The sequence below is a fragment of the Dipodomys spectabilis genome, unplaced genomic scaffold, assembly GCF_019054845.1.
Source record: "Dipodomys spectabilis isolate Male_0828 unplaced genomic scaffold, ASM1905484v1 ptg000162l, whole genome shotgun sequence".
NCBI lineage: Eukaryota > Metazoa > Chordata > Mammalia > Rodentia > Heteromyidae > Dipodomys > Dipodomys spectabilis.
The window spans coordinates 1,585,284-1,608,768 of NW_024870839.1; the positions used below are offsets into that span (position 1 = coordinate 1,585,284).

General features: G+C 40.6%; 2 protein-coding genes across 4 annotated transcripts in view; both read right to left on the reverse strand.

The window, feature by feature from the left end:
* Window positions 1-12,296, reverse strand: part of Bbs7 (Bardet-Biedl syndrome 7) — a 33,005-nt gene extending 20,709 nt beyond the window's left edge. For both annotated transcript variants that reach the window (XM_042693018.1, XM_042693017.1), the window contains exons 1-8: window positions 12,139-12,296; window positions 11,299-11,364; window positions 10,222-10,284; window positions 8,350-8,525; window positions 5,499-5,685; window positions 3,152-3,224; window positions 2,439-2,555; window positions 1,672-1,802 (exon numbers count right to left, since the gene is read on the reverse strand). In XM_042693018.1, the coding sequence (XP_042548952.1) occupies window positions 1,672-1,802; window positions 2,439-2,555; window positions 3,152-3,224; window positions 5,499-5,685; window positions 8,350-8,525; window positions 10,222-10,284; window positions 11,299-11,364; window positions 12,139-12,174 (849 nt within the window). In that variant the 5' untranslated portion in view covers window positions 12,175-12,296. The remainder of the gene's footprint in view (window positions 1-1,671; window positions 1,803-2,438; window positions 2,556-3,151; window positions 3,225-5,498; window positions 5,686-8,349; window positions 8,526-10,221; window positions 10,285-11,298; window positions 11,365-12,138) is intronic.
* Window positions 12,297-14,958: 2,662 nt separating this feature from the next.
* Window positions 14,959-23,485, reverse strand: part of Trpc3 (transient receptor potential cation channel subfamily C member 3) — a 46,892-nt gene continuing 38,365 nt past the window's right edge. The window contains exons 10-11 of one of the 2 annotated variants that reach the window (XM_042692978.1): window positions 17,351-17,423; window positions 14,959-15,707 (exon numbers count right to left, since the gene is read on the reverse strand). In XM_042692978.1, coding sequence (XP_042548912.1) covers window positions 15,565-15,707; window positions 17,351-17,423 — 216 coding nt within the window. In that variant the 3' untranslated portion in view covers window positions 14,959-15,564. Of the gene's footprint in view, window positions 15,708-17,350; window positions 17,427-23,485 lie in introns of both variants that reach the window. The other variant, XM_042692977.1, reaches the window with a different exon arrangement.

A 23,485-nucleotide genomic window follows, 5' to 3' on the forward strand; every position in this document is an offset into this window, starting at 1 on the left:
GTGTTTGCCCCAAAGAACTTTAATTTATTTGATATTTTTGCGCCAGTACTGGGACTTGAATGCAAGGCCTTGTGCTCTAACTTGGCTTTTTCCAATCAAGACTGTCACACTTTGGGCCTGGTGGCTCATGCCTGTAATCCTAGCTACTCAGGAGGCTGAGATCTGAGGATTGTGGTTCAAAGCCTGCCTGGGCTAAAAAATCCCTAAGACTCTTATCTCCAATTAACTACCAGAAAGCTGGCAGTGGCACTGTAGCTCAAAGTGGTATAGTGCTGACCTTGAGCAAAAGAGTGGCCTGGGCCATGAGTTTAAGCCCCTGGAATGGCACACAAAAAAGGGGAAAGAAATGATAAATGCTTGAGGAAAGATGTTTAACCTGATTTAAACATGACACAATGTATATATTTATCAAAAATCTCACATGATCTCCTATTGACATGTCTGATTATGGCGGCTTTATATAGAAAAAAGGAAAAAAGAATATGTAAGATTTAATTTATGTAGAATGTTTTATATGACTCTATATGTTGGCATCAACAGGCCTTAAAGTTCACAGAACTAAGATGACATTTACCTAGTATTTCTTCTTTCTCAGCTGGCCCTTGAATATCTAGAAATGAAACTGTTACCTAACTCTCTCTGCTTAAGGATATTCTGAAACTGCCCTGACAATATAAAGTTTATGCTTAAGCTCTTATTACAACAAAACACTACCACATATGACACTTAAATTCTTATAATTATGCACTGAAGAAACTAAGGCAAACTTATTTAACCAAAAGGAAATTTATAATCTGTAAAAACATAATAAAAAAGTAATTTATGATCTAGCTTATGGGCAATAATCTGTTACTCAAACACAAGAGCAGTGAAGAAAGATTGCAATAACATCAGAATTTATTTACTCAGGGTTCAACTAAGAATCTCACTTGGCTTTTTTGCTCAAGGGAGGGTGCTCCACCACTTGAGCCACACCTCCACTTCCGACTTTTCTCTGGTTAACTGGAGATTAAGAGCCTCACAGACTTTCCTGCCTGGATTGGTTTGCAGCTTCAATCCTCAGATTCCAGCCTTTGAACAGATAGGGTTATAGGTATGAGCCACCAGGGTAGCAATATTGTAAACAAATGTAAGATTTTAATTTGGGTAGAGGGACTACTACTGAGGATTGAACTTAAGACCTATTTTAGTCATGTGTCCAGTCCTTTCGAATTGGTAATTTTCAAGGTAGAGGCTCACTTATTTTATGCTCAGTTTAGCCAAGCTTTGATGCTTCTACTGTGCTTCCCTGTGTGAGTCTTTGGGGATGACGCAGCCATCATGCCTCCCTCAGAGCTGGAGTGCATACCACAGTGCATACCACAATGCCTAGCTATTGGTTGAGATAGGGTCTCAAAAACATCTTTTGCCCAGCCCGAACCTGAATGGTGATCCGATTGTGATGCCCTATCTCTGTCTCCCAGGTAGCTAGGATTACAGACTAACCTGGCAAACCAAACCGGGAAAAAATTTAATGAATTTTTACTTAAAATCCAAACCATCAGTCATCTCTATAATAATTTGACAAATAAAACTTATATTTGTTTCCCAGTGTTGAAGATTGAACCTGGGACCCTATATGTGTAAGTTTATGTTCCTATCCTCCACATGAAGCTTGTTAAATAAACTTACCTGATCGAATCGAAGAACAGGCTCGTTCGCATTATCAAAACTATACACTTCCACCATTCCATCATCTCGCCCAACAAGTAAATCTTTAACCCCATCACCCACAATGTCAAAGCTGTCCATACACAAAATACCTTAAAAAAAAAGATGTTAGTGATGAGTTATTAAAAAATTAATACTAAAAACCCCCACAAAATAGCTATTTTTTGTACAAAACAGTTAAAAATGGAAAACATAGAACAATCCAGCATGAAGGAAAACTCGCCGAATAGTCAAGTGCCTGCTTCCTCCACCCACATTTCAATGGTGTCAATGGCCCCAAGTGTACGTCTCCTTCCCTCAGCTCTAGCCTCTGCACAGAGCTCCAGACACAGGGGAGACTATATGCATCATCTCCACACCTGCAATTCACATTTCCCTCAGGAAGGTGCAAATTCTTTACGAGACATAGAATATTCCTCAAGAATACCAAGGTCTTTCAGTTTCCAATTAATTCCAATTAAAAATGGACTTCTGCACAAAATGGCAATACAACCTATACAAAAACATTTACTCCAGGGCCAGGATGTAGCTCAGTGGCAATAGCACATTTCTTACTGTATGATACAATTATGGCTATGGTATAGTAGAACTGAATAACACAGATTAAATCAAAAGGGGTTCTGTGAACTGCTAAGTCTGTGGATAATAGGAATAAAATGAACAGAATGAATGAGACCATCTATTTTAATCACTGAGATTTCAGAGTGGGTGAGACATCAAAGGCATACCTCCTCTCTTTTTGTCATTCTGGATTTCCCACTTGTGTACTGGTTTGGATGCTGTGATCTGAATGAGCCCAAGTTTCCCATCCAATGTTCCGAATACAAGGTCTTCCCCAGAGTCACCTAGTGAATTATAACAAATGCATGAACACTATCTCTTTAAAATTAAAATATTTTCATCTAAAATTTTAATTTTAACATTATAAAAAGACAAGCTACAATATTGATCAAGATGCATTTGTACTCAAATTAATATGTAGAATTGAAACTCCTTTGTACAACCAGTTAAGACTTTTTTTTTTTTTTTTTTTGGGGTCCAGTCATGGGGCCTGAACTCTGGGCCTGGACGCTGTCCCTCAGCTCTTCAGCTCAAGGCTAGCACTCTACCACTTGAGCCAGAGTGCCACTTCTGGCTTTTTTTTTTCTGCTTATGTGGTGCTGAGGAATTGAACCCAGGGCCTCATGCATGCAAGGCAAGTGCTCTACCACTGAGCCAACTTCCCAGCCCCTCCCCAAATTTTATAACCAGAAGAGATAAGACTACTCTCAAACATGTAAAAATGAAGAAGCTAAAAATTAAAGTTCAATAACTCATTATTGTAAGTTACTAACACACAATCAAAAGGCATGTCTCAATTCTTGCACAAACATCTCAATTCCAGTACATATTTACATATTTTTCTATGATTTTCCATTTTCAAATACTTAATCCAGATTACCGCCATTTCCATTGTGCAGTGCCAACACAGTGGGTGGGCCAGGAACCTCAATTTCGTACATCACATTAGATCCCTGTAGGAGAGCAAGAATTGAAAACATGAAACCAAATCAGACTTAAACACTGCATTCATGGATAACATCAATTTTTAAATACAGTACTCTTAATGACACTTAGAATAAAATCACTTAAACAAAAACTATGTCATGAGCTGGCACCAGTGGCTCACACCTGTAATCCTAGCTACTCGGGTAGCTGAGATCCAAGGATCACAGTACAAAAAGCCAGCCCAGGCAGGAAAGTCTTTGAGACCCATCTCCAATTAACTACCAGAAAACTGGAAGTGCTGCTGTGGCTCAAGTGGTAGAGCACTAGCTTTGAGCTGAAGAGCTCAGAGACAGCATCCAGACCCAGAGTTTAAGCCCCATGACCAATAACAACAACAACAACAACAACAAAAACTATGTCATGAATACCAACTTGGATTTGTTACTAAACTTAACATATGTTAGTACATTTGATAATAAAATATATACAAAATATAAACACTAGGGAGAAATGTAGGTAAACAGTCTCTGTTTTTAACATACTATTTGCTTAAAAACCTTCCATTGGTAAGTTTTCCTTTCAAAACTCTCCAGGAATAAAGTACTTCTTTTGTCTTTTCTAGTGCTAACTAGTGCTAAAGTTACCTCCTAAGGAAAAGTCGGTATTTGTCTTTGGATAGTCCCCAAACTCACTGCAATAACAGGCAAAATAATCTCATACAAGTTAGGTGCTTTTATTTAGCTACTTCTATAAATCAGTGAAAACACAGTTTGTGAAACTAGAGGAAATAGAGGGAAGTAGAGGTGAGGCTCAGGTGGTAGAGGGCTAGCCTGGAGTGAAAAAGCCACGCAAGGGCCCAAGGTCCTGAGTTTAAGCCCTAGGACCGACATGATACCAAAAAGAAAAAAAAAAGAATTACAGGCAACAGACAGCAAAGTTTTTGTTAAAAGAAATTACTTTATATTTGGAACATGCAAGAATAAATTTAAAGGCATCTACATTTATCTACGCAGACATAAATACACACACACACACACACAAAGAGACCACTTCTGGAGTAATAGATTGCACCCAGAACAAGATGCAGTGAGGGAGTTGTTTTTTTAATCAAGAAGTATTTATCTCTTCTTTAAGCAGACACCTACAATTCAGCCATATCAAAGTCTAATATTATACAGGCTCCTTTTAAAGTCCATTCAACTAGGCACTGGAGGCTCATACTAAAATCCTAGCTACTCAGGAGGCTAAGCTCTAAGGACTATGGTTCAAAGCCTGCTTAGAGAAAAATCCTTGAGAACCTTACCTCCAATTAACAACCAAAAAGCTGAAAGTGGAGGAAGGGCTCAAGTAGTATTGTGTCAGTCTTCAGTGAAAAAGACCAAAGAGAGTTCTCTGGCCCTGAGTTCAAGTCCCAGGGCTTGGCACTGTCCTTTGGCTTTTCCAGTCAAGACTGCCACTCTACCATCTGGTAGAGTCACAGTTCCACTTCTGGCTTTTGTTATGGTGCTTAACTGGAGATGAGAGTCTGTCACAGACTTTCCTGCCTGGGCTGGCTTCTGTGATCCTCAGATCTAGCCTCCTGAGTAGCTAGGATCATAGGTATGAATCACCAATGCCCAGCCACACAAATAACTTATATTTTAAGGATCCTGTGGTGGTGTATTGAAAGCCTCTTTGGAAAAGACATAGTGGTAATGATGACCTCTAATAACTATGATGTGAAACAGCTGTTTTAGCCAAGTCTGCTTCATTATGACAAATATAGATACCAAAATGACTTTTCCTCATTTACTTATTCCACAAATATCTACTGTATGCTTGCTTCATTCTACATAATGGCATATACACTGGATAACCTCAAATTATGTATCAACCTCTCCTCACCCAACCCAATTTCTTCTTTTGATTTTTATGGAGGAAGAGAATAGAAATGGAGAAATAAAACAAGAAAAATTATACTAAAAATTCTCTGTAGCACTATAACATACCAATTCAAGGAAATGGGAGAAATGATAGTAAAACTTCTCTGTAGCACAGCAATGGTCCTAACTCAGAAATCAGGATGGAAAGAAATTATTCTTTTCCTCCATATAACTTCTCTAAAAACTTTCAAAGGATCTCAACATATTTGTCTCAAGTAAAAACAAAAACTAATTTATCAAATACAATTTAAATTTTCTTTCCAGGTACTTTATGTATATTTAAAGTAGTTATCTCTAAAGTAATTTATCTCAAGTATGCAACATTCAGATACATTTACCTAAGTTATGAAAAGCTGCAAAAATTCAAATTATAGTAACCTGTAAAACTCTGAGCACTCGGTCTTGACAGGCCAATATTGGTGTGATTCGAGGTACTTTGTCCACTGGAAGGCAGATGACATCATTGATTTTGTCTCCAGAAAGGTAATAGTGTTGGTCTTTGCAGTCACAATAATGATTGTATATGTAACTTGCACTTAGAAAGAGGTCAGAGCCAGATACGTACCTGTTAACATTAAAATAGTAATTTAAGATATCCATACATACACACTTACATAGTTTTGGTTCTAATATTGAGACTTGAACTCAGGCTGGGTACTGTCCCTTAGCTTTTTGCTCAAGACTGTAGTGCTGAAGACTGGCACTCTACTGCTTGAGCCACACTTCCACTTCTGGCTTTTTGTTAGTTAATTCATGGTATAAGTCTCATGAACTTTTTCTGCCTGGGCTGGTTTCAAACTTCAATCATCAGATCTCAATCTGCTAAATAGCCAAGATTACAGGTGTGAGCCACAAGCCCTGGCAATCATCACCCTATAATTAAAATTCTCCCAATTATCTTGCCTTTTTGATATGATAGTTTGACTTTGAAAGATGAACTTGAGAATTTTAAGGCTTCTTCAGGCTTCTGAATAAAAAACAAAAATGAAAGAAGAAAAGGTATGTATCTGAAGACAGTATTACAAAAGGAACTTCTTTGGAATGTGTAGTATGAACCAAATACTGTCCTAGGTGATTAAACGTATTAGCTCGGTTAATCCACATAATCTTACAAACTAGAAAACATTATTACCCCCCTCCCATCTGTCACATAACTATTAAATAGTAGAGAGTAATTCAGATTGTCTTTAGTTTGAGGGGTGGATTTTTTCTCTTGGTGCCAGTACTGTGGCTTAAACTCAGGGCCCTAGGCATTGTCCTTTAATTTTTTCACTTCAGGCTGGTGCTCTACCATTCGAATCATACCTTGCACTTCTGGCTTTTTGTTAGTTAACTGGCAATAATAGTCTCAGACTTTCCTGCCCAGGCTTGCTTTGGACTGTAATTCTCAGATCTCAGTGTCCTGAGTAGCTAGGAGTACAGGCATGAGCCACCAGTGCCTGGCTCTTAATTCTTATCTATTTCATCAAACCAAAGTTTGAAATCCCAAACATCAGAGCAGAAATGCTACACATTATTCACGATTGTACAGGCCAGCTGTGTACCATGCAAAGCTCTATGCTGAATCAGTAGTTCCAGATTCAGGGGTCCAACTGCTTATACAACTTGTCTGCATTAAAGAAATACAAAACAAACAAACACAAACCCTCTCAGTTATTCTCATTCAGCAGGTATAAGTGGAGATGTCAATTGTCTCCCAAGGGGGTCTTCCTATGCAGCAATTTTAGGAAACCATATTAGAGGAACTTTAAATCCTTTTCTAGCCTCCCATCATTTAAATATAAAATGTGAATGGAAAGATTTCACATTAACAGAAGTCATGAAGTCATTTACCTCCACATAGTGGGAGGTAAAGATAGGACGATCATTATTTGAGGCTAGCCTTGGCAAAATGTGTGACAGCCTATGTGTAAGATAACCAAAGCAAAAAGTGCTTGAGGCTCAGGTGGTGGAGTCTTTAGCTAGTAACTCTGAGGCCCTGAGTTCAAAATCTCAGTATTGCCCAAAAAAAAGGGAGGGAAGGGGAATAATTTTTCATTTAAGAGCCTTGCAGCTGAAATTATAACCTACTGGCAAGTTATCAACTTTGATGGTTGGCCCTTTAACATAATGTTGCTGCCTCAAAATCACAACTACCAAAAAGGCCAAAGAGGAGCCTAAATATCTTCCCTTAATCATGAATCATAACTGAATCATGGCTGGAAATGTGGCTTAGTGGTAGAATGCTTGCCAAGCATGCATAAAGCCTTTGGTTGATTCCTCAGTACTACATAAACAGAAAAAGTTGGAAGCCAGCACTGTGACTCAAGTGGTAGAGCACTAGCCTTGAGCAAAAAGAAGTTCAGGAACAGTGCTCAGGGACAGTCTTGAGTCCAAGCCCCAGTACTGGCAAAAAACAAACAAAAAACCTGAATACACATTAGAGTTGACAAGTAACTGTATACTACAATAGCAAAGAGGATTGTGAGTAGTCCTAACAAAGAAATGATCAGTGTCTGAGGGGATAGGAATATTTACCCTGATCTGATTACACATTGCATGTAAATATTGAAACACCACTCTGTACCCCATAAGTAGATTTGATCATTACCATGTATATATTCAAATTCCCTGTACTCCAAATATATGTACAATTGCTGCCAATTCTAGGTGTAAAACATATTTTTAAAAATAAATGACCAAAAGGGCTCGGAATATAGCTTAGTGGTAGAGTGCTTTGCCTTGCATGCATGAGGCCCTGGGTTCGATTCCTCAGCACCACATAAGCAGAAAAAAGCCAGAAAAAAAGCCAAAAGTGATGCTGTGGCTCAAGTGGTAGAGGGCTAGCCTTGAGCTGAAGAGCTGAGGGACAGCGCCCAGGCTCAGAGTTCAGGCCCTACGACACGCAAGACAAAAGAAAGAAAGAAAGAGAAAGAGAGAGAGAGAGAAAGAAAGAGATGTACTCATTATCTGACTTATGTAACTTTAACCTCACAGTACATACCTCTATAACAAAAACAAAAATTATAAACAAATTTTAAAATGCCAAAAATGAATATATGTGTTTGTCTGTGTACACATATAATGTGTGTACTGATTCTAGGCTAAATTTACTTTCTCACTAATAAAGTACCTTTAGCCAATTTTATTTTCCAGCAAATGCATTAAGATACGTTACTTCATCAGATGTTCTCCATCTACCTTAAACATAAATACAAATGCAAACATAATAACATAGCGGTAAACGCACATGGCTTTAATGCTCTCAGTGAGGTTTGTTTCAAAAGAGAGGAACTGTTTTCCTCGCTTTGTAAAGCCTTTAATCTCAGATCCTGCAGCAATAAAAATTTTCTCCTGAGGTGTGTTAAGAATCCCTCCTAGTTCCAGCCTTGCAATCTTCTGCCCTGGTAACGTCTTGAACACTGCCTGCAAAAATCAGCCAGGAAAAAAATTAAATATACAAGTTGTTTTATTCCTTTACAATAAAAAATGCTATTATTTAAATTCACAAAATATTACAGTCCCACTATATAGAAACATTTGTAAATAAAAATCGTGGGTTTTTGTTTTTTTTTTTTGCTATCATTAAGCCTCAGAAAACTTATTTCCACATGTATTTGATGCTATCACTAGAGTCTAAACTTTTGCAACCAAGATTTATTAAAAATGTAGAATTTCACTGGGTGCAGTGGCTCATGCCTGTAATTTCAGCTGCTGGAGGAAGAGGCTGGGAGAAAGGCATTTTGAGTCCACTATGGGCAAAAAGTTAACCAGATCCCATCTCAATAAATATGATCACACCTGTAAGTCGAGGTATGGGGGAAACATAGGCATCTCAGGTTGCCACGGACAAAAAAAAAAAAAAAACAACCAAAAAAACCCTATCAGAAAAATAATCTAAAAAAGGAAAAATGGCTGGAATATCTCAAGTGATTAGGGCAAATTCAAGGCCCTGAGTTTAAACCCCAGTACTGCCATGAATGAATAAATGAATAAATGAATGAATGAATCCAGAATCTCAAGTCAACTCCAGATCTACTAAATGAGACTACTCTGCGTTTTAACAAAATTCCCCAGGTGTTTCCTATATATGTTACAATTGCAGAAGCATGCTTTATGTTATATTTTATTTTTATTCATGGTTCTACAGATTGAAACCAGGGCTTCAGGTTAGTAGGGTCAGTGCTCTACCACTTGAGCTGATCCCTTAGTTCTTCTCTGTTTTGTTTCTGACATGGAGTCACACTACATTTGCCCACAATGGTAGCAATCTTCAACTTGGGTCCTCCAGCCTGCTCTTGCCAGAGTAGCTGGGATTATAGGTGTGTACCACAACATTCAGCTTAAGAAGCCTTTGCTGTCCTATGGACAGGAAAGTTTAACTTGCAAAAACTCTTTAAATGGACATGTTTGTACACTATAATTATCTTTTTTGAAAGAATAGCTCTTGACTTGTTTATGAATTTTAGTAATAGTTACAGATTTTATTGAAAATGTGAATATATCTTAACATCTTAATCATATCTCTTTAATTAAAAACATTCTGTGTGCACATGCATGTGTGTGGGAGGGGGGCTAGTAGTGGGGCTAGAACTCAGGGCCTTACCCTCAAGGGTAAGGCTGATGCTCTATGACTTCAGTCACATCTCAACTTCCAGCTTTTTGCTGGTTAATTGGACATGAGTTACATGAACTATCCTTCCTAGGCTGACTTCAAACTTGATCCTCAGATCTCAGCGTCCTAAGTAGACAGGATTACACAGGCGCCTGCTACCCGTACCCAACCCATTTTTGATTGCCTATACTTTAGGAAAATTTTTTTTTTTTTGGGTCCAGTCGTGGGGCCTGAACTCTGGGCCTGGGTGCTGTCCCTCAGCTCTTCAGCTCAAGGCTAGCGCTCTACCACTTGAGCCACAGCACCACTTCCAGCTTTTTTCTTTTTGCTTATATGGTGCTGAGGAATGGAACCCAGGGCCTCATGCATGCAAGGCAAGCACTCTACCACTGAGCCACCTTCCCAGCCCACTTTAGGAAATTTTTAACCTAGGAGTATCTACTAACTTGTGCATCTGCCTCTTAGAAAACCATATTCACATCCAACCCCTGTGAAAGCCACACTCACCCCTGCTTCTCCTTTTTTCATGCCAAAGCACAAGACTACTCCATCTTGATCTCCAACAACCACCTGGAACAGATTAAAAATCTAAAATTACTACTTCTATTATTACAAAAAGTCATTAATGTGTTTTCCAATTTCTCATTGTACTAGTGTTCAAGAAAGGATATCAGGTTTAAGCATTGTAACAAATAGGAAGCAAAGATTCAGTATTACCTAGATAATGTAAGTACCTTCCCTTATTTTCAGCTATGTATCTTGTAGAAGTTGTGTAACCTATTTTCTTCATATATTCCAACTAAAACCACATAATAGATATAAGAATTTGCAAAATAAAAAATACAGCATCACTACCATCTCTAAATTATCTTTTAGGGACTCAGGGATGTTCTTGAGGTTTTTTTAAAATCAGGACTGGTTCTGTACCACTTAAGCCACTGCTTCACTTCTGGCTTTTTGCTGGTTAAATGGAGATAAGTGTCTTATGGAGTGGCTGGGAATATGGCTTACTGGTAAAATGCTTGTGAAGCATGCATGAACCCCTGGGTTTGATTCCTCAGTACTGGACATGGCTCAGTGGTTCAAATGGTAGAATGCTAGCCTTGAGCAAAAGCTCAGGCACAGTGCCCAGGCCTTGAGTTCAAGCCCCTGGACTGGGTTAAAAAAAAATCTCACCTCCTGAATAGCTAGAATTACAGGCACAAGCCACCAGAATTTGGCTTGGTATTTTATACTTCTTTTGCATCAGACTGTGTATGCAGAAAAATGGAGTATGGTTTGTTTTCTTTTCTTTTCTTTTTTCAGTGCTAGAGATTGAATGCAGGTCCTGCCTTATGTATGCTAGACATATATACCCACCCCCAAAGAGTATGGCTTTAGTAAGTTTACTAAGTGTACATAATGTACAAATTTTAATGTCCAAGAAATTCTATTTGTAAATGTCTGTCGGTATTTCAACTTCTGCTCAAGTAAAATTTATTTCCATGCAAACATCAGCATTTTTAAAAGATAAACTCACAAATAATCGACAAAATAATCTGACAAAACAAGAGAAAAGTGGAGAAACCAGTGTGTGTACCGTACCTTTTGTGTAGCTCTATGTTTTGAAGCAGGAAGTAGCTTCATAGTCTTCTGAGAGGTCACACCCACCTAAGGAAACAGACCACCTACCTAGTGAATGTTTTCGGATACATCAGGAATTAAAGTCAGATCCATAGTAAACTTTATTATGTTATTTATTTATTTTTACTGAAACAAGCTATATAGTTATCCAATATGAATAGTTTTGAGAGCTGGGTGCCAGTGGCTCCAGTCTATTAATCCTAGTTACTTAGAAGGCGGAGATCTGATGATCGCCATTCAACGCCAATCCTGGCAGAAAAGTCCCCTGGATGTAAGGTCCCTAAGACTCTTACCTGCAATTAACCACTAAAAAGTAGGACGTGGAACAGTGGCTCAAGTGGGAGAGCACCAGCCTTCTGAGAGTGAGAGAGAGAGAGAGAGAGAAAGAGAAAGAGAGAGGGAGAGAGAGAGAAAGCCCAGGGGCAGCATCCAGGCCCTGAGTTCAAGCCCCACGGCCGGCAAAACAACAACAACAACAACAAAAACCAAGTGTGAGGTGCGGGACGGAAGCGATCTGGTGGGGCAGGAGGTGATTCGGGGCTCGGACCCACGGGCCGCGGCGGCCACTGGTGGGCTCCGGGTGGGATGGCGTCAGGACCGTCCGACCAGCGTCAGGAGCACTTTGAGCACAGCAGGAGCCAGCTCAGACGGGGGCGGGGTGGGTATCTGCTTTCCAGCCCCTCGTGGGGTCTCAGCCTTGCCAGGGCCAGCGCCGAAGGGGGCGCGGGGAGTACGGCGCTCAGCCCGCCGACACAGATGCCGCACGGAGCAGGAGCAGCGGGGCCCCGCCTTCGCGGTTACCTGCAAATAATCCGCTCGGTTTAAAGCCAGCTGCATGGTGGCTGCGCGGACAGTATGCTCAGGTCCGAGGAGACCGCTGGCCTTACCAGGCCCGGCCGATCCACACGCCGCCGCCGCCCCGGCTCCGAGTACACAGACCCGCTGTCAAGGCAGCGGCGCCGGCGTGACGTCAGCGGCGCCGGCGTGACGTCAACACCGCGTTCCTGCGGCCGCCGGACCTCGATGACGCCCCGCCCCTTTCCAGGACCGCCCACTGGCGGTATGCTCCAATCAGAGTCCTGGACGGGCGTTGCTAGGGAGACCAGGGACGCAGTGTTGACTCCACCCCAGGGCTACCTGGGGTTAATCCAGCCATCTCCAGCCCCGAGCTCCAAGCACCTGGCGGGGAGCTGACCTGTTCCTCTGACTCTGGATCCTACGAAGGAATTATTCTCCCATTTTAGACGCTGATATACAGCCGCAGATTGCAAACTTTTGGCCTTGGTGTTATTTAATACTGAGGGCCGGGCATTGGTGGCTCAGGCCTGTTATCCTAACTACTCTGGAGGCTGAGATCTGAGGATCACCGTTCAAAGGCAGGAAATTCCATGAGACTCTTATCTCCAATGAACCACCCAAAAGCCGGAAGTGGAGCTGTGGCTCCGGTGCCAGCCTTTAGTGAAACAGCAAAGCGATAGGGATGGGCCACAGGCACTGGGTTCAAGTCCCAGGCCCGGCACACACACGCACACACACACACACACACACACACACACACACACACACACACACATCCTACGAGAGGGACCTCTTCTAGATTTATTCTGTTACAGCAGCATCACTCTGTGATGGAAAAGCAGGAGCACACACCGGTCACACACTCATGCTCTGCTTCCTTTCATGCTATGCCCTATGTTACATGAGGACTGTTTTTTCCCATTCCTAGAGATCATAAACGGCTTTGCTCTAAGCACTAAAGTACATCCCTAGCTTTAAAAAAGAGAAAGAAAGAGACTGTGTAGATCGGGCTGGCCTTGAACTTGCAATTTTCTTGCCTCAGCCTCCTAAGTACTGAAATTACAATAAGTGTGCCACCACACACAGCTTGTGTTTATGCTCAGTCCCTCTTTCATGTTCTCTCAATCTTTTTCATTATTTTTATTTACTGTTTGCACTATAGCACTTAAAATGTCTGTTTTTTTTTCTTTCCAGTCTTGTGCTTGAACTCAGGGATGGCCTGGATGCTTTCTCTGAGCTTTTTCACTCAAGCCTGGTGCACTACCACTTATGTCTCACAGACTTTCCTTTCCAAGCTCGTTTCAAACCATGAGTCTCAGAACTCAGAATTATAGGCATGAGCTACCAGCACCCTGCTAAGTTGTCTAAAGTACACAGATAAAAGTATGTACATAAGTATGTAGTGATCTGAAGGCTGAGAGACTGACATTGTGATGTTGTAATGAAGGCAAAGTACACATGAAAAACACTGCCTGACTTAGAAACTGGCACAACTTTGATCAATTCTTCAAATAATGGAGAAAATTCTTTTTTTAGCCTGACAGTCCTGTGTTGGCCTCAGAGGTAAATAATCGAATCAAACCACCTAAGAGGTGTTATAGTAAGGGATGATGCTTTTGTTCTTTGAAAGTCCAAAGACTAGCCAGATGCCAGTGGCTCACGCCTGTAATCCTAGCTACTCAGGAGGCTGAGATCTGAGGATGCTGGTTCAAAGCCAGCCTGGGCAAGAAAATCCATGAGACTCTTATCTCCAATTAACCACCAGAAAACCTGAAGTGGCGCTGTGGATCAATGTGGTAGAGCACTAGCCTTGTACTGAAGAGCTCAGGGACAGTGCCGAGGCCCAGAGTTCAACCCCCACGACTGACAAAAAAGAAAAAGAAAACAAAAGAAAAGAGGAGGAGGAGCAGCAGCAGCACAGCAGCAGGAGAAGTCCAAAGACTTACCCAGAGATACTTTAAAAAAAATTATTTGTGATGCTGGAGAGCAAATCCAGAGCCTTTGGCATGCCAGACAAGTTCTTTTTGAGACAGGATATCACTAGGTAAGCAAGACTAGTCTAGAACTTGCAATTCTGCTTCTGCCTACCAGATTATAGGATTATAGGCTTGTACTACACCATGACTCATAGCTCTCTTTAACCTCCAAGGGTTATTATTTCTGACAGCAATCCCTTATACTAATCCTCACATTCCCTCTCTACTATCACATGTATATCTATATCTCAGGGTGAAATTTCTAGAAATGATTTAGTGATCTCTTGAGTGAAACTCCTAGAGGGAAAGAATGAGAAGCAGGGGCCATGAATGCCATTGGCAGTACACTTGTCATCACCTCCTCTTTCTCTATTAATACCCCAAAGCCATGAAAGAAAAATGTAACAGAAAACCTACACTGCAAGGCTGGGCTCAGTGGCTCACACCTGTAATCCCAACTACCACAAGGCTAAGATGTGAGGATCACAATTCCAAGCCATGCCAGGCAGGAAAGTCCTTTAAACTATTTCTAGTTCAACAAAAAGCCAGAAGTGGAACTGTGGCTCAAGAGGTAAAGCATCAGCCTTGAGTGAAAAAAAAAGTCAAGCAAGAGTATGAGGCTCTAAACTCAAGCCCCAGTATTGGAATAACAAGAAATAAGATGAATTGTACACATAAATGGACATATTAAACAGACCCCCCCCCACCCCATATACAACTATTTGAAAATGAAAAGAAAAAAATTGGACCACTGATTAAATTTGCATTCCAGAACAATAACAGACAAAAGCCTAAAGTATAAGTAAACAAATATATATTGTAGAAAAGTCTTTAATGTGTTGTTTTTGAGCAATTTTATGAAACAATATGTACTCATATATTCTATTCAATCATTGTTAAATTTCTTACTTGGCATTTAATGAGACTAACAACAAAGCTCATGCCTAAAATTCTAAGAAAATCTCACCATGTCAGAGTTGGGATAAAATTTCTTCAGTTTCTAGTAAAAACGGAACATAAAACCACAAACAAACAAACCCACACTTCCTCAGTGCTTGGATAAGGGAAGGTCTGCTACATAGCAATCATCTTTTTATTTATATTTTATTGGCAGTTCAGTTCAGTTCCAACAACATTTATTGAGCACCTACTGTGTACCAGGCACTGTACTAAATGCTGGAGATACAAAGATGAGAAAGACATGGTCCCTGTCATAACATTAGGATTTTAAATACAATGGTGGGTCTTTCAAAATGTTGAGACAATGAAAATGTGTTTTCATGTGATAAAACTGTAAAACCATTAAGACCTAATTCTGAAAGATTCACAGGATGGAAGGTAGGTAGTACTAAAAAATGTATACCATAGGTGTTTTTTTTTCAAGTATCTCATTCTTAGAAATATTATTGCCCACATTTGTGCTGTAGTCATAGCCGTAGCACAGTTTATGACATCACTCACACCTGAGCATGCCCGGATTCAGTTTCTCGCTGAGTTTATGAATTAGAATGGCTAATTCCTCTGTGGCCTGGCTCTTGTCCTCCAAAAGTTCATATCGAAGGCTGGAGATATCTTGCTTGATTTCTTTTAATTCACCTGGAGTATTTGGATCAAACATATATAACATACAATTGGTGGTCTGCTCTTCAGATTTAGAAAAGAACAAAGTGAAATTCCTACAATTTTAGTACCTTTGCTTCATAAACTCTTCCAAGACAATTTCTTCAACTGTTTGCCTTTGAAATGATTAAAAATAAACTATCTGTGCCAAATGCTGGCAGCTTATACCTATAGTTGTAGCTACACAGGAAGCTGTGATCTAAAGATTACAGTTCAAAAACCAGCTTGGGCAGGAAAGTCTGTGAGACTCATCTCCAGTTCAGCAACAGGGTGCTAGAAATGGAGCTGTGGTTTAAATAGTTAAGTGCCAGCCTTAAGGAAAAAAATTCAGGGATGGTGCTGAGACCCTGAGTTCAAGTCCTGTTAGCACTGCATGCACACACAGAGAGCCAAGGAAAAAATGTATTCAATATTTGTACAACAAAGTGGAGTTTTTTTCTTAAGACATGCATGATTCTATATAGTTTAATAAACAGTACTTTTGCCCCCATTGCTGGAAAAATGTTAGCATTACTGACCTTACTAAAAATGGATTGTGACTACCAATCTCTTTTTGTAAGAAAGGTGTGTGTGTAGATGCAATGCATGGATGCATGGATGCATGCTGGTTCCTGGGGCTTGCACTTAGGGCCTGGGAACTGTGCCTAAGATTTTTGCTCAAGACTGGTAGTCTACCAATTGAGCCACAAATCCACTTCATGCTTTTTGGTGGTTAATTGGAGATATAGGAGTCTCATGACTGTGCTGCCAGGGCTGGCTTTGAACAGAGAGCTTCAGATCTCAGCCTCCTGACTAGCTAGGATTACAGTAAGCACTGGAACCTGGCATGGATTTTTTTTAATTTACTTTTTTTGGTGCTAGTGCTGGGACTTGAACTCAGGGCCTGGGCGCTGTTCCTGAGCTTTCTTTGTTCAAAGCCAGTACTCTACAACATGAGTCACAGCTCCACTTCTGGCTCTTTTGCATCATTTATTGGATATAAGAGTCTCACAGGAGCTGGGAAGGTAGCTCAGTGGTAGAGCACTTGCCTTGCATACACAAAGCCCTGGGTTTGATTCCTCAGCACCACATAAGCAGAAAAAAAAAAAGCCGGAAGTGGTGCTGTGGCTCAAGTGGTAGAGTGCTAGCCTTGACCTGAAGAGGTGAGGGACAGCGCCCAGGCCCAGAGTTCAGGCCCACGACCGGACCCCCCCAAAAAAATTGTCTCACAGACTTTCCTGCCTGGGCTAGCTTCGAACCACAATGCTCAGATCTCAGCCTCCCGAGTAGCTAGGATTACAGACATGAGTACTGGCACTAGGCATGGATTTTTTTTTTTTTGGGGGGGGGGGCAGTTGTAGGGCCTGAACTCTGGGCCTGGGCGCTGTCCCTCAGCTCTTCAGCTCAAGGCTAGTGCTCTACCACTTGAGCCACAGCGCCACTTCCGGCTTTTTTCTTTTTGCTTATGTGGTGCTGAGGAAGGGAACCCAGGGTCTCAGGCATGCAAGGCAAGCGCTCTACCACTGAGCCACCTTCCCAGCCCTAGGCATGGATTTTTTAAAAGTGTGCTTCAATGTGATGTTTTCCATGCTCCTTAGATTAATTATGAAAAAAAATGTTTCTCAACTGGAGATTCTTACCTTCATTAACTTCATCATTTTCTTTGTCAACTTGTGCTTTCAGAACATAGCGCTTGATAAGTCTTTTCATTATCTGCTATTGGATGAAAGCAAATGATTATGTTACCAATAAGCCAATGAGAACCTGGTTCTTGTATCCAAAGAGCCCTGCAGTTCTGTATAGTAGCTAGTGCAGGGAAGACAAGCCTTTATTTATTTATTTTTATTTTATTAATTTTTGTCCAGTCCCAGGGCTTGAACTCTGGGCCTAGGAGCTGTCCCCAGGCCCTTGTGTTCAAGGCTAGCATTCTACCACTTGAGCCACAGCACCACTTCTGGCTTTTTCTGACTGGTTTATTTGAGATAAGAGTCTCATGGACTTTCCTGCCTGGGCTGGCTTTGAACTAGGATCCTTAGATCTCAGCCTCCTCAGTAACTGGGATTACAGGTGTGAGCCACCAGCACCCAGCTTATCACTTATTATTTTGGTCTATTTCCTTCAAGTATCTTTGAGTTTTATATACACGTGATTATGATATATGTTACCCTTTAGGCTTTCTACATATCAAACAGCTTGACATACTTTAGGTTTTCCTTTCTTTACAATATACAGTGACTAGTCTTCACAATATATAGTGACTATTTTTCCAGTCTAAATACGCATTTCTTTTCTTTTCTTTTCTTTTTTTTTTGTTGGCTGTTGGGCTTGAACTCTGAGCCTGGGCGCTGTCCCTCAGCTCTTCAGCTCAAGGCTAGCGCTCTACCACTTAAGCCACAGCGCCACTTCCAGTTGTCTGGTGGTTTGTTGGAGATAAGAGTCTCACGGACTTTCCTGCCTGGGCTGGCTTTGAACCGTGATCCTCAGATCTCAGCCTCCTGAGTAGCTAGGATTACAGGCATGAGCCACCAGCACCCAGCTTAAATAAACATTCTTACAGAATAATTGTTTCTTTATATGGAAAAGCCTACATTTGAGTCCTCATGCCAAAAATACAAAATGTGAAGACTTTAAATATGAAAAATAGCTTTTACATCTTTTAAGAGAAAGTAAAGGCGAACATATTTACTTCATAGAAGAGATGGATGTTTTTAAAAGGCAAAAATTCGAATTACAATAGAAAAGACTGACCAATTTCATCAACTTAGAAGTTGCATTTATAAGGATTCCATAATGAAAGTAAAAAAAAGCAAGCCACATTACAGGAAATAATACTGGCGATACTTACAGCTAATAAAGGATGGATGTGTTGGGCACTGGTGGCTCATGCCAGTAATCCTAGCTACTCAGGAAGCTGAGATCTGAGGACTATAGTTCAAAGCCAGCCTGTGTAGGAAAGTCTGTGAGACTCTTATCTCCAAATAATCACAGAAAAAAAGCTGGAAGTGGTGCTGTGGCTCAAGTGGTACAGTGCTAGCCTTGAGCAAAAAGGAGCGTAGGGATAGCACTCAGGCCCATAGTTCAAGTTCAAGGACTAGCAAAAAAAAAAAAAAGAATGGATGCAAATATAGAACTTTCACTGAATAAGGAAAAAACTCAACCAAGTTTTTTAAGATGGGCAAATGATACACAAGGATTTCACAGAAATAAAACGTGAATAATCTACAAATTTATGAAATAATGTAATCTCATACTTTTCTGTTGGGAAAACACAGATTATGACCAAAGCAAGGGACTTTTTTTGTTGGTTATGGGGCTTGACCTCTGGGCCTGGGTCCTGTCCCTGAGTTTTCTTGTGCAAGGCTAGCACTCACAACAGCTCCACTTCCAGTTTTTAAGTGGTTAATTGGAGCCAGCCCAGGCTGGCTTTGAATTTCAGATCTCAGTCGCTTGAGTAGCTAGGATTACAAGCTTAAGCCACCAGTGCCTGGTAGAAAAATTTATATTTAATAAAGGTAACAATAAATCAATTTGACAATGCCATGTTTAGGAAAGATACTTCAATCATAATATGGAAGCCCCATCCAGGGACTTTCTTCATGGTTTTGACACAAGTATAAAGAAATACACTACTTCACAAACAACCTGGCGTTATCTTCTCACGTTGAGCATGGGCACAGCCTTTCATATGGCAAGTCCACTCATTGTGGGGATCCTGGAGAAAATGTACAAGTGACCCAAGAAATGTAACAAGTCACAAGCCACCCTGAACCAAATGGCAAAACCTGGCAACAGTCTAAACAAATATACACAGAACAGACAAACACACCACAGGACAGTCAGAGGGTGTATTCGTGTGCATCATTAATCGTATTAATGAACCAGAGTCACAGGGGACAGTGTGGAGGAATCTTAGAAGCACAGTGAAAAGTTGAATGAAAAGTTCCACATGTGGAAGATCTCATAAAATGTGAAACTTTTCTTATAAATCTCAAGAACAGGTGAATCTATAAAAATAACCTTTATTTGAAAACAAAAACATAAAGATTAGAACCTTGGAACTTGTTTTGTAGCTGGCAATATATTTAAACTGGTAATACTACATGTTGATGAGAAACTTACCTGTTTGTTTATTTTTGGTGCCAGTACTGGGGACTTGAATTCAGGGCCTCATCCTCTTGCTTAGCTTTTTTTACTTAACACAAGTACTCTACCACCTGAACCACAGCTCCATTTCTGACTTTTTTGCTGATTACTTGCAGATAAAGAGTCTTAAGGACTTTCCTGCCCAGGCTGGCTTTGACCATGATCCTCAAATCTCAGCCTCCTGAGTAGCTAGGATTACAGGCTAGCTGTTGATAGTGCTATTTGAAGTTGAAGATATTATTACCCACAATCAAGTGCAATACAATTTAAAGTATTAATATATTGTTATCTAAAAGCATGTTTTAAAATGGCCTGTAATTTTACATTTAGTACCAGTAGGAAAATGAAATCTATTAAAACATCATAGAGGGCTCAAGTTTCCTAGAAAAATCCATTCATAGTAAATTCTTTCACTGAAGGGAAAATAGAAATGAATATTCATCTTTAAATACTCAGGGAAGATTATGATTTTAGGCTTAAATGTTTCCCTTTCAATATTTAGTGCTTTGAACTTAATATATACCCCATGAAAGTTTTATGCTAAAGGAGACTCTAAGAAAATGCATTCTTTTTTTTGTGGGGGGGTCAGGTCGTGGGGCCTGAACTCTGGGCCTGGGCGCTGTCCCTCAGCTCTTCAGCTCAAGGCTAGTAGCGCTCTACCACTTGAGCCACAGCACCACTTCTGGCTTTTTTCTTTTTGCTTATGTGGTGCTGAGGAATCGAACCCAGGGCCTCAAGCATGCAAGGCAAGCGCTCTACCACTGAGTCACCTTCCCAGCCCAGAAAATACATTCTTTACAGAGCTCTGTTATATTATCTTTTGGAACTCTGCTGGAAAAGCAGAATCAAGTGTCAAGTCCTGTCTTTTTCATTTCATTCATCTATTCATGCCAGTCTTGAGGCTTAAACTCAGGGCCTGGAGCTGTCCCTGAGTTTTTACACTGAAGGCTTGCAATCTACCATTTGAGTCACAGATCCACTTGCAGCTTTTGCAGTGGTAAACTAACAATAAGAGCCTCACTGACTTTCCTGTGTGGGCTGGCTTTAACCTAGGATTCTCAGGGCACAGTCTCCTGAGTAGCTAGGATTACAGGCATGAGTTACTAGTACACAGCCTCAGCCCCCATTTAACATTTTACCTTCAACTCCAGCTGATTTTCTCATTAATCAGTACCGAAAACTTAAATTGACCAATAACAGATTCATCTTTTGTTGTTCTTGGTCAAATTTCTAACTAAGACATCAATAGTCTATTGATAACTTTCTGTATTCTACAAACCTTCAGGAATTCTCTAGATTTTTTTGTATGGGCCTGTGAATCATCCTTTAAGAAAGGAATTGTGACTTTATAGCATAGACTATAGATGGTCCCCGTCCAGGATCTAGAACCCCCCCCCCCCATAACTTGAGTGGTAACTAGGCAAAGACCCTAGTTAGTTGTTTTGCAAATAAACCTAAATTTATGTTCAACTCCATATCAAGACTGGGAGAAAAAGTAGGATGTGGGTGGTTCTACTTGGAGTCAGTGGTTCACACCGGTAATTCTAGTTACTCAGGGGGGTGAGATCTGAGGATCTCCACCTCTTGAAGTCAGCCAAGTCAGGAAAGTCCTTGAGACTCTTATTTCCAATTTATCACAAAAAGTACAAAGTAGAGGGCCACCAGCCTTGGGCAGAAGAAGTTAAGCAATAGCTTCAGGCTAGCATCAAAAAGGAAGGAAGGAAGGAAGGAAGGAAGGAAGGAAGGAAGGAAGGAAGGAAGGAAGGAAGGAAGGAAGGAAGGGAGTTGAAAGCCTTCCTTTCCCAAGTGTCAAAACTTTCATTTGTTTGTTTCCCTGATTCAAATCCAATGAATTGTTGTTAACTACTCTATCTGCTATTTTACATTAATTGTCTTACTAAATTCACAGAGAAACAACTTTGTCCTGAGTAGGTTTGCTGCTATGAATTTCAGCCATTGAAAAAGTGTAAATGAAACTAATGAGATGGGTTGGGACAAACATCCGGAACTAAAAAAATACAGAGTACATTTTCCTGGAGGGAAGGGATCTGAGGAGGCAACCTTTTTTCATCCTTTCATGCCTCCCCTCATGAGACACGTGACAGGTATTGCGACACCATTCCCATAGAAACACCTGTGGATCAATGTGCTGTTACTGTCCCCCATACAGCTGGCTTCATCCATTGTGGATAACTGTAGCTGTTCGAAAACAACCCCTTTGTGCTAAGTAATCTGCTTCACTGTCATTTCTTTCTTTCTTTTTATAAATCTTTAAGTAATTGTACAAAGGGGTTTCAAGTCAACTCGCCAGTTTGAGTACAATGTGTCTTGGTCAATGTCATTCCTTCCATCATCTCCCCCATCTCTCCAACCTCACCCATCCCCTCAATTTTCCTTGTTCCATTTTCACACATGCACATCGTCTATTATGAATGTATCTACTTATCTTTCTCTTTTTATTCATCTGCCCCCTCCTGTTGGCCGCACCCCACTGACACTCAAGTTCTAGCTTCCTGGTATTCATTTTGTTAGACTATAGGTCAGTTGTTTAAAGGAGTTACATGATTGGAATCCTCCCCTGTGTATACTATATTTTAGTAATATGGTTGGGTATACGTATGCATGATCCTGTGTATGTCTACATATCTATTTATAAATCAAATCTAACTTCTACCTATGAAATAAAACGTGTCCCTTATCTCTCTGGGCATGGCTTATTTCACTTAACACAATCTTTTCTCCTCAGTTCTATCCATTTTCCAGCAAACGCCAAGTTTTATTCTTTGGAACAACAGAGAATAAGTTTACTTCTTCTACCTGATTGACTATCAAAGATTACTGGGCTTTTCTGGGCTCTGGGTTTCCATACCATTTACTTGTATGTCACTGTATCTGTTTGTATTTCTACCTCGTGTGTGAACATATCTATACCACATAGCTAGATTGCCATCTTGTGTGTTTGCTTCCTTTTTCTTCACTTTCTTTTCTTTTTGGTATCAGACTGATCATTCTCTCTTTTACTTGGCTTTTTCCCTCAAGGCTGGTGCTCTACCACTTGAGCCACAGCTCCACTTCCTGGTTTTGGCTGGTTAATTGGACACAATTATGGACTTTCTGCCTGGTCTGGTTTCAAGCTGTAATCTTCAGCTTGCACACTCCTGAGTTGCTAGGACTCCAGGCATGAGCCACCAGTGTTTAGCCTTCTTTCTCTCCCAAACACTGACTCAACTTGAATGGATCAATCCTTGGAGACACAGATAATTCCTTTGGATATCTGAAGTCTGGGCTGGTTTCAAACTGTGACCCTCAGCTCTCAGCTTCCTGAGTGGCTAGGATTCCAGCCCTGAGCCACCAATGCCCAGCTATATCTTTGAATTCTTATAATCTAAGATTATGCATCATGTCCTGAAAGGCCAGGACAAGTACTATGAATAGAGCTGGGTATGAAGGCTTTGGCCAGGGCTATAGCTCAGTGGTACAGCCCTTATCTAGCAACCACAAAGCAGTAAGTTACATCCTGTACACCCCAAAATCAAGCAAAAGAAAATGTAACCTTTAAAGGAAAATGAAATCTATTTAGTCAACTAAAGTCTAGAATTGATTGAAAGCTTATTATTGTTATCAATATTATT